We start from the raw sequence: 12,027 nt of genomic DNA on the forward strand, positions 1-12,027 counted from the left end.
TTTTGCTTTGTGACAACTGTAATAGAAATACAGAAATCTGCACAGAAACAGGTGTTATAACTATGTGGCACCTGTTTGAACCTGTTTGCTTTGTGATTGCACTTTTACTCCGTCAGCTTGCTTGAATTATTTTTTATGTTTATTCATGAGGATTAAGTAGAAGCTTTAATAAAACACTCATATGATATCTGAAGTATGTTTGCCTTCTCAGATTTCCACCACAGATTGTAAATAATTTGTATATATGAGGTGTACTTTTACATTAATAAATCCAGTGTCGTCGCAAACTTGTCACGGTCCGCTGTGACGGACCGAGTGGAGAATGCGTGTAATGGACCCAGGTGCGTACACAAGTGAGCAGACGGGAGTGAGCTTTAACAGAAGGCGAGCCTTTTATTGTGGCTGGTAACACAAGAGAAACAAACAAGAATAAGGGCAGCACAAAAGCAATAACTAAACAGAAACCTAAACTGGGAATGAACTAAAGTAAGGCTATGACTTAGAATACAACAGACCGGCATGGAAACACGGAGGGTGGGAACACAGACGACGCGACACAGACTGTAAGAAACACAGAGACTAAATACACATGAGGGATGATCAGGGGAAGTGGCCACACATGGGAACGCAGCTGACACACATGAACTTAACGACAGGACAGGAGGAGTGAAACTGAATACACATACAGTGAATGCAGGCCTTCAAAGTAAAACAGGAAACATGAGACATGAACCGGGGAGACGTGTCAATACTGACAGCATGAACTTGACAGTACAAGACGCACAGACATAAACACACGAAGGGCAAGGGAGACGTAATGCAAGGGTGATATATACAAATGGCTGGACTACCTTAATGAACCTAAACAATCAATAAACATCAAAATAGACTAAACACAAAACACCGGGTCGCACGACCCAGGACCATGACAAAACTAGTCTAGTGTGATTTTCAGTCTGCTATTGTGCTACACAGCAAAATCTCCAGTGTTAAATTAACACTTTTGACAGTGTTATATGTGTAAAAGTAACCTAGTCAGTTTTGAAGATTAACAATGGCTAACACTGAGCAGTGCTGATTTTCTAACACTGGAATATTTCTAACATTTTGAGTTATTTTCCAGTGTTAGAAAATCAGCACTGCTCAGTGTTAGCCATTGTTAATCTTCAAAACTGACTAGGTTACTTTTACAGTTTTTCTCCATCGCTTTGGTGCGTTTCTCAGATCAGAATTGAAATTCTCATAACTATTAGTTCAACCTCCACAACACTCAGTCATTTGTGCACATCATAGTAGCAATTTCTCCTCTCTCTGAACAAACTGCAAATGATTTTGGACATGAATCAGTTGCTTCCATACATTTCCCTGCTGCTTTCTGACATTTCCATTTGCTTATGTCATGTCAGTCAAAAGTAATCATACCTATGGATGCTGAATAGTCGTTCCCAATAAAACTAATAGTCATACATCCATTGCTTAAGTCATCACACACAAAATTGTTGAACTAGTTATCACATGCCAAATATTGGCCATCTGTCAAGCAAATCCTATACCTTTCTGTATCATTTGTTCCTGGAAATGTCTCCGAAATTGAACAATTGATCTCAGGTGAATTACAGCTGTCACTCATGAGGAGGCTCTACCAAATGGGTGATTTTATGTTTACATGTATTCTACAGTGAACAAGTGACTGTAGCATATTTTTCTTTTGCACAATTCTGTAGGATTACAAACACTTCTACACAATGGAAATGTGAAACGTACGTATTCAGTGTCTCAGTTACTCCCAAGACTCCCATAACATCTACAGTGACTTTACTGCACATTTCAGATGGCTGTACAGGTAGGCCATAGTGCTGTCGTCAGCATTTTCAGGTGTCACCAATTGTTTTTGCAATGGGAAACACTGAAATTATAAACTGTCATAGTGGAAACATGACAATGCCATTTGACTATCTTGTTCATAAAGATGGTGTCAAGACTTTTCATTTTGATGGCACTGACAGTTTCATTGACATGGATACTTGCTTTTGAGGTATGGATAATCAATTCTGTGCATGTGACGTGCTTTTGCAGGCTATCCACTAGGTTTTGCAGTTTGCACTAATTGTTTTGGGAAATGCACTAACTGCTGTGCAAATGTTAATGGTGTTCTGAGAAACGCACCAAAGCGACTGAGAAAAACTGTAAACATATAACCCTGTCAAAAGTGTTAATTTAACACTCAACAGTGTTTTATTTAACACTCAGAGGTGTGGACCCATATAGACACTCTCTAGTGTTAATTTAACACTGGAGACAAGCGAGCTCTAAAAATTGAATCAATTAAATCCATCCAACATAAAATGAAAATCAAGCCCAAATGTCTGTTTGAACTTTAACAGTACAACATTAAAATCACAATTTTCATGTCCATGTTTTATGTTATGATTGAACCATTCCTCCATATAATAAGACAATCTAAATATTCTCTTTAAAATCACACATGTTAAGTTTGTGTGTTCTAGTGTAATATGGTGGCAGATTGAAATAAAATGTTAACGATGAATGAATGACTAAAAGCAAGCAGAAATATGAATATTGACTTACCTTCAATAACAAGAGAATTCAATTAGAAAAATAAAATCCATCTTCACTTTGGATTGATATTTAATATTGTCATGCTCAGACTCCGCATCTGTCTGGATATTAAAAGTGGAAAAGAAAAACATTTAAATGATGAATATGTGAAAGTAAGTCCAGTACGTCTTCAGACATGAAATTTGGTTTGGAACAACAACAAGACAACACATCTTCGTATTTAGTGTTTTTAAAACTCATGTCCTGTTTTCTTCACTCTTTCTTGTTTTGCTTTGTGGCCGCTCTCATAGAAATACAGAAATCTGCACAGAAAATTCTAAAATGCTATTTTGTTGTGTGAGCTCTTTGTATCTTTAACTATTTACTGTATGTGGCGCATGTTTGAACCTGTTTGCTTTGTGATTACAGTTTTTTTCTATCAGCCTGCATAAATAGATTTTATGTCTGTTCAGGAGGATTATGCAGAAGTTTTAATAAAACATTCAAATGATAACTGAAGTATGCTTGGTTTCTCTGATTTCCACCACACTGTAAATAATTTGTATATATGAGAAGTAACTTTACATTAATAAATACAATGTCCACGGTTTTCCTGTTGCAAACTAATGCTAGTGTGATGCTGGTCTGTTATTGTGCAACACAAGTGCTCTGAAAATGGATTTAATTAAATACATGCAACATCAAAAGAAAATAAATCACATAATTCAGTTTTAACTTTGGTAGTACCACATTAAAATAACAAGAGTCATTTTATGTATTTTGTTATTATTGGACCATTACTTATCTAAATATTCCCTTTAAAATCACACACAATTTTCTTCCTTTTTTCAGGTGAGTTCACCTTTTTAAAAGCACAGCACAAAACAACTTATCTGATTTGTTTAATTCAGGTACACTTTGGAACTGAGCCTGACTTGATTGACTTGTCTGACTAAAGCTAGCTAACTGACTTCAATCAACTGACAACAAATCAGAGGAAAGTTGAACTGCAGGACGGACTAAAGAAATGCTAAACTCTTAAACATCCCACAGGCATTTCCAGACATTATCGTTTGTGATCTTTACACTGGTTTGTGAACCTCTGTGAAATACTCACTATTGTTTTGTGATAACGTTATTCTTGTTATATTTTAAATGAAGACGTTTCACTATATTTAAGTTAAAGTCCTCAGTGACTGCAACTGCTCAGTCTGTCTCTTTCTGTCTTAAACCCTTTACAAACTCAGTGTCAGGAATCCTGATACAGGACCCAAACGCAGGACCTTTGAATGCCAGCACTGCGCTTATTTACAGTGGGGTGAACAACAAAGTGCAGAATATTTTTGGTGCACTCCAGGTGAATGTGTTTGCATAATACTGAATCTTTCTGTGTCACTTTGTGCTTTGTCTGTTTCTTTTCTTGTTGTGACAACAGCTGACTGTTAGTGCTGGCCTTTCTATTTCATTTTTTAAGACTTTTTAAGGCATAAATGAGGTCACACTAAATCCTGAATTAACTACAAACTGCATAAATGAACTATGAATTACAGTATGAAGTGAGGATTCATAAAAACTAGTAGCATGCTTACTCACAAATAGCTTGCTGTATCTGAATAAGTTAACCATTTACTCAGATTTTCTAAATAAGAGCATAAACCATTAACAGCTTTCATCAAGTACAAACTTGATGGAATCGATTACAGTAAATTTCATTTAGTTTTGTAACTTAGGTTTTGGGATAAGTACTGCATAATAAAATAATTTCATTTTAAGTCAGCTAGGTCCATCACAAAATAAGTTGTTTTTAATCTTCCAGCACATTGTGTGTCTTTGAGAACAATTTTACGAAAGATCAGTCACCTCTTATTTACTTTGAACTTGATGTTTCACCAGTTGTGGTTAGCACCATTGCTCATAGTAAGAAATTCCTGGTTTGAATCTAGCCTGGGGACTTTTTTGTGTGTAGAACTTGAATGTTCTCCTTGCATCGAATCAAGGAGAATGCAAGGTTCTCTCCAGGCACTTGGCTTCCTCCCACAGTCCAAAGACCTGCACGGGTTTAGACTAACTGATGGTTCCAAGTTGGTCATAGGTCTGAATGTGAACATGAATGGTTATCTGTATTTATATGTTGGCCCAACAATAGATTGGCCTCAAACATTTTTTAGTTTTACACCTGTGGGCTGCAAGGCCCGCGGGACATCATAAGTTATTAATTGAAGACACCAGGGACTACTGTTATCCATGAAAATCTCAGATACAATAAAGCTTCCCACCACTAGGTGGGATTTTTTTAATCAGTCTCAATAAGAAAGCAGAAGAAAACACTCTCCCCGACATCTGCAGTTAACAAAATATATGCAGAAGTTCTTAAAATGCAAAAATGAAGATGAAAGTGACAAGGGCCCCTCCCAAAAGGCAAAATCTTTGCACAAGTACAACCCTGACTTCCTGAAGTAAAGGTTTCTGAATAAAGGAAACAAGGCGGAGTGCAGATCCCAATGTGTGGACTGTGGACTAATGCAATCCAATGATAATTGATTTTGTTCAGTATGCATGAAGACATGCTGTTTAGTGGAGAGCTACCAACACGAGCCACAGCTCAGGAATGTTTCCACTGCATTGATGAATCCCCGAGGATCCCAGAGAAGGACACGTGGATTTACGACCCATTTTTTTGTGGATCCCACTGAAAATTATGTTGCTTTACCCTCACATCTGGAATCTCAGCTTCTGGAAGTTTCCACCGACAGCACTTTAAAGTTGCAGTGGGGCTAACTGGACCTGGAGTCCTTCTGGATTGATGTCTCAAAGGAGTACCCATGTCTGACATTGAGAGCTGTGAAACTCCTTCTCCAATTCAAAACTACATATCTGTGTGAATCAGGATCTTCCATTGTGACCACAGCCAAGACCAAAGCCCGAAACAGACTCAGAGCAGCTACTCTGAGAATGAGCCTTTCCCCCATTCCACCCAGACTGGATTAGATCGTGTCTCAGAGGCAGGCTCAACTGTCTTATTAAGAGGTGAACATAAAAGGGGAGTTGCAGCTTGCCAAAAAAAAACGACTGCTGTGACTGTTGTTGTTCATTTGTCTCAAATACAAAGAGTAACTTCTGGTTTGCCAGTGAAAAAAGGTTTACCGCTGAAGCAACTTTTAAATTCACTCACACATTATAAAGCTATATTTTCATTTGCATGTTTTTTTAATTTGTAAGTCTATTTATTCATTCATTTAACCAGATTATTATCACATTATTGATCCAATTTTTATTTTTACCTTTTTTTTGTCTCTTTTGCTGTAATAAAATTGAATTATTAATTACTCTTGTGTTATCAACCCTGATTTGAGCCTTTCAGTTTCTACTTGCAGTTTGATTTGTTCCAGAAATTGTTAACCTGTTTGGCATTTTGTTTTATGTGCAGTTTCACATACACATAAAAAAATAAATGTCTATTACATTGCATCATGTCATCATAATTGATTTGATTTAGTTATTAAATATAAATCAAACCAAAAGCAACATCAACTTATTCAATACAGTGTTAATATCTGACTGGGCCCCGGGCCACCTTGTAGTGGAAAAGTTGGGCCCAGAGGTCAAAAAGTTTAAGAACCCCTCTTTTAGAATGTAGCATTTATACTTTGCCTCTTATCCTGTGGAATATGTTTCTAAATTTGACAGCTTTTCACAATCAAGCTCATTATCTTTGCATTCTTTGTCAGTATTTGTCTGTGTGCACACCCATATATTTAAGTGTCCCTTGTTCAGCCACTTTAGTCTCACTTTACTAAACTAGAATTTAAAAACAGGTATGGAAAAAACTCAAATTTAAACTGATTTTATTATTAAACACATAAAACTGGCATGTACTGCCATTATTCACGTTCATTCTTATTCACTTTGAAATGTAAAAAAGTATTTCTTGAATGTAGGGAGAACCAAAATTCATTGTGAGTACTCAATCAAAATAAGTTTAATAGTGCACAGTCTCAGTCATCCACTGTTTTCTTCTCTTTGATAGAGGTGATTATGGTAAAACAGTGACCGCCATATAAATATTTGTCAATGAAAAGAACAGAATGGAATACTTAAAATTTCCAATAATCAAAGCGCTTCACGAGAATTGCGTTCAAGTTTATGTCTAGGTATGAAAGGTAAATTGGATAACGATATGTGTGTGTGTGTGTGTGTGTGTGTGTGTGTGTGCAGATGAAGCAAATAAAGATTCACAATTACTGTATCTCTATTAATATTTTACTTTGCATATACATGACAGTTATTTCTGCATGACCTAAGTGTGAAACTAATAAAATAGGATAACCCTGTATCTGGAACAATAACTAACATCACGCACAGCCTTTTTTCCTGTTTTGATTTCCGTTTGATAAAACTGTTGTAAACAAACCATGCGTTGTCTACAGTAAACAGCCCACTGTAACCAAACCAATATGACAGTCAAAAATAAAATACCATGAGTGTGTTGCTGGTGTTGTTTCATGTATTTGGGTATGGCATATTTCCATTGTGGTAGTGCAGTGAAACAGCACCACAATGAGAAGCCAATAAGATTGCTCTAAAAATTGTCCCCTCCCATTTGATACGGTTAAATGTAGACAAATCCTTTCATAATGCAGCTTCAAACGTCTGCTGTGTCAAGAGGAAAAAAACAAAATGCAGACAATTTTTTATATACTGCTCCTGATCAATATTGGGCGTAAGTACAGAATTCTTAATCACTGAATCACTGTGGTGTATTAATCTAAAAGATTATATGACTATATGACTGTTGGTAACCATGATTCTGCTTTTAATTTTCAGGATGCTCAGATCATCAGATCTTTGACACCAAAAATGTTGCTGTTGGGCAAAATGTGACTCTGAATTGTTCCCGGGATCGTCGTTGGCATTCAACAAACTTATTCTGGATCAGACTTGCTTCTCAGAGCTTTCCTGAAGTTCTAGGATCAACAATATCTCATGATGTTCCGACTATTGAAAACATCCATAACATTACAACAAAACAAGAGCCTGGAACCTTTGTTCTACATATCAACGGAGCACAGTTAAACGATACAGCTGTTTATTACTGCATCAAAGAAAGTCAGCGAACCATGACATTTTTGAAAGGAACTTTTCTTCGAGTCAAAGGTAAGTGAAACAGAAACAGCAACACTAATGCGCCAGGAATAGCAAAATTATTTGTAGTTTTTATGTTTAGTTGCAACAACTTTATTTGCCCAATATGCAATAATTTAATATATTTTTGATTTAACTGAATATAATGAAACATATTTATTTTTATTTCATAGGACCTGACCCAGGCATCACTGGTGTCACTCAAGACTCTTTGTCTAATCCAGTCCATCCAGGAGACCCAGTGACTCTGCAGTGTTCAGTCCTCTCTAATTCTGAGAACAGAACATGTACAGAAGATCACAGTGTGTACTGGTACAGAACCAAACCAGATGAATCTCATCCAAGTTTAATTTATAGTCATGGAAACAATGGTAATTATTGTGAGCGGAGTCCTGAGGCTGCCTCCCAACAGAAATGTGTCTACAGCTTCTCCAGGAACGTCAGCTCGTCTGATACAGGAACTTATTACTGTGCTGTGGCCACATGTGGAGAGATACTGTTTGGAAATGGAACAAAACTCGATATTGAAGGTAAGAATTTTTCTATAAATTATTGTTCATATTTTAGTCCATATTAATACATTATTATTATTACACATCAATATTAGTTTTACATTTCACTCTTACTTCACATTAAATAAGAACTTTTTTCAATATAGTTCCAGTTGTCCGTCATTGGGATTTGACCAACACCGTTGTCCTTCTGCTATGTGTTGCTCTCAGCATAAGCCTGGTTGTCATAGCCTTCCTCATTTATACCATCAAAGAAAAACACAAAACCTCAGGTAAGAACAGTTATTTCAGTAAAGTAAAATACAGTGAAACATTTGCTTCTGGTCACTATTTACAGTTATTTTCTTTTGTTCAAATTGTTTTAATCCAGCTGCTGCTTCTCTACAAACAAATACAGAAACAGCTGGTGCAGAACAACAAATCCAGCTAGTAAGAAATTTAGAAATAAACAGCAATCAGCGCATAGCTATGAGCAATTTTTCTTGTTAGTCTATGGATGTGCATACAAGTTAATGGATTTTTTTTTTTTTATTTCTCAGAGACATGAGGACTCATTGACTTATGGTGCACCAACTTTTACCAAGAGAAACACTCGCAAAGCAGAGAGAAGGAACACGAGAGCAACAGAGACAATGTGTATTTACTCTGATGTCAGAGCTTTTGAGTATGGAAAAAGTGATGCTTGAGCAAAGCTTGTATTTCATCTCACTGGGCCATCAGCTAATACACTATGTGGCAGCTAATGTATTATTGTATGTTTAAACCTGATGTATTTATTTGTGATGACTGTACATAAAATATGAATAATCATTTGGCTTACCTTTAGTAACTCACAAGAATTCAATTTGGAAGAACAAAATCCATCTTCACTTTGGACTGATATGTTATATTGGCATGCCCAGACTCTTAGTGTGTTTTAAATGCATTCCTTTACCCTTTCTGTTTTCCTTTGTGTCCGCTGTAATAGAAATACAGAAATCTACACAGAAACATCTAAAATACTACTTTGTTTTGTGAGTTCTTTGTATCTTTCAGCTATTTTTGTCAGGTGTTCTGAAAATAAGCAGAAAATAAACTTTGCTTTTCATGGGGCTCTTGCAGAAGCTTTATTGAAACAATCAAATGATGTCTGAAGTATGTCTGGTTTCTCAGCTTTCCACCGAAGACTTCATCATATATGAGGTGTAACTCAGTTTCCATTTGTTGCAAACTGATGCTGGTTTGACTGTTGCTGTGCAATACAAGTGCTCTGAAAATGGAATCAATTAAATCCATCCAACATGAAATCAAAATAAAGGACAAATTCATGATTTGTCTTTGAAATCAACACATTAAAATAACAACAGTCCTTTTCATTTAATTCTATCATGATTGAACCATTACTCCATATAAGAAGATAATCTAAATATTCCCTTTACAATCACACATGTTCAAGGACGTGTTAGACATGATAACATAATTTGCTGATTAACTGCTAAATATATAATGCTACGAGTGACAAATGAATGACTAAGCAAGCAGAGCATCTCTAAACTGCTCTGCCTAAATATCAATATTTCATGTTAAATTTGGGCACCATTTGCTGAACAGCCATTACAGAGCTTAGATACCTGACCTGTAATAAGCACAGGTATTCCTGATATAATTTGGGTCCATCAGTGGATTATCTCTTGAGGTATTTCAACCAATTCTGTAGTAAGATTATCTGCATTTGATTTAATCTGTTGTATAAAAACCTTTGTCTTTTTGGTGGCATGTCATGCCTGGCACCTTGTGCATTAAGTGCTGAATGAACTTTTAAGGTATCACCAACTAAATTTTGTTTTCAGGTACAGCAATCTTATCAAACTATTGCAGCTCAGATTGTGCTATAGGTACAGACAGATAAAATTTTTGAGACATACTACACTTTTTAGGATGTCAGACATACTAAGCTGTCTGAAAGACTTGTATCTGTGGCTCAGACCTTGCTTGTGGATTTTTACAACAGGGAGGTGTTGAGGAAGGCGACCTCTGTCTTGTTATGTTTAGACCATCCTCCCCGCAGCTTCCCTCGAGTTGCTGGTATAAAGTACCTGCAGTTAAGACCAAGAGACAGTCCTTTATACATGCTGATATTGTCATGCTTAACAATATTAAACCATAAGGGTTGTTGCCATTATTGAACTTTGTTGATGCTACTGATAAAACTTGGGCCGTTTCTGGTTTGTTTGTTTTTTACAATTTATGTGTTGTTTGATGAGTGGACATGCTGCAAATCAGTTTTCCATTGGGGAAAATATAATTACCATTATTATCAAATATTTTATTACACACATAAGTTGCAACGACAATATCTTATAATATTGTTCTTACAGTAGGTTTAAGTAACTCTTGTATTAAGAAGAATCAAAGTTGCCCGTCTTTCTTGTCTTACAGTACTGATGTCTTTCCACAGAATGTAAGGTTTAGCTACAAGGTGTTTAAGGTTAGCAAAGCACAAACTAATTGAAATGTAAATGACCCCCCATCCCACATTTAACACACAAACAAATAATATTTTTTAGTGCAAGCAAACTTTTTTGTAGCCTCTAACCCTTTCTACTCACGCCACTTTGTAACTGCAATTCTTTGTATCTGTAATCTTATAATCTTGCAAAAACATAGAAAGTATTGTACCAGTTAGTAAGTCTTAGCCTAACCAGATACGAACTGAATTTCCTTTTGCACACAGGTACATATTTTCAATTAAATATAGTAATTCATGCCAATACCATAAACACATAAAAAATACTCTTATCTTTTTGAGTCTTTGGGTTTGGGATATGCACTGTACATCACTGCAAAATAAAGGAGTTCGTTTATGAGTCAGCTGGGTCCATAATAATAGTATTTCCATCTGCCCTGCTGGTACACTGCTGTTGTACTGCTTTCAAAGGAGATATATTATAGGTGTGAGTGTCTTTGTCTTTGTGGTAGTAAACAGTAAAAAGAATATAATGAACCCATGTGCATTTGTATTTGAAAAGCTTCACAACATTTCCTGAATCGGAGTGGGACTTCAAACCCCTGGGTTTGGTGTAAACCTGACACAAAGATCTGAGCTGGTCTAAAGACTGAAAGAGTGAGAATGACAAAAGGAAAGTAATTTTTGAATAGGACACTTAATTTAACTCTCCCATGATCACGCTCATGATCTTTGCATTGTTTTGTTAGCTGAGATTATAAACATTTGGCTGTGTGCACACTCATAAGTGTCTCGCTTGTTCAATCCCTTGAAATCTAACTTTACTAGTAAAGTATATTAAGGTATAGGAACAAGACTGTATTCATAAACTCATTGTGAGATTTAATGTGTAACTGACATCTAGTTGCACTATCCTTATCACATGTGTTCTTATTTACTTTAATTTACTTAACTTTTAAAATGTGCTTTTTGAATCAGAAACTAACTCTAGTCTGTAAGGGGGAAGTCCTCCTTCACTGTCTGTTGTCACCTCACTCACCGCATTCACTGTTTTAAAATAGATTGCTTAGAGAATGGACGGGTTGTTCCAGATCATGAATCGCACCTAAATTCATTCTGGGTGCTAGATCAACAGAAGTTAAATGGTGTCAAAGTTTTCCACTGTTTTATTCATTTTTATGAAAGTAACTGCTGGGTCTGCATTACAACAGGCCCGCTAGTTCAGACTTGAAGAAAGCAAGATAGAGCAGCGATCGATCGGTTTTACTTGCTAGCAAGGGAAGGATCTCAGAGCAGCCTTTCTGCCCTTGATGTCAGACCACTCCAAAGAACATCACCCCACTGCAGCCTTTTATTGTGCGACACACA

At 36.3% G+C, this 12,027-nt stretch overlaps 1 protein-coding gene across 1 annotated transcript; it reads left to right on the forward strand.

The window, feature by feature from the left end:
* The first annotated feature begins 7,217 nt into the window (after nucleotides 1-7,217).
* LOC121814298 lies at nucleotides 7,218-8,578 on the forward strand. Its single transcript, XM_042219484.1, has 5 exons — nucleotides 7,218-7,279; nucleotides 7,384-7,713; nucleotides 7,875-8,231; nucleotides 8,360-8,485; nucleotides 8,520-8,578. Exons 1-5 carry the CDS (start codon nucleotides 7,237-7,239, stop codon nucleotides 8,576-8,578), a joined length of 915 nt encoding a protein of 304 aa, XP_042075418.1. The 5' UTR covers nucleotides 7,218-7,236.
* Nucleotides 8,579-12,027: the final 3,449 nt, after the last annotated feature.

Source organism: Haplochromis burtoni, unplaced genomic scaffold (genome assembly GCF_018398535.1).
Source record: "Haplochromis burtoni strain Fernald_Lab_line unplaced genomic scaffold, NCSU_Asbu1 Contig_33, whole genome shotgun sequence".
Lineage (NCBI taxonomy): Eukaryota > Metazoa > Chordata > Actinopteri > Cichliformes > Cichlidae > Haplochromis > Haplochromis burtoni.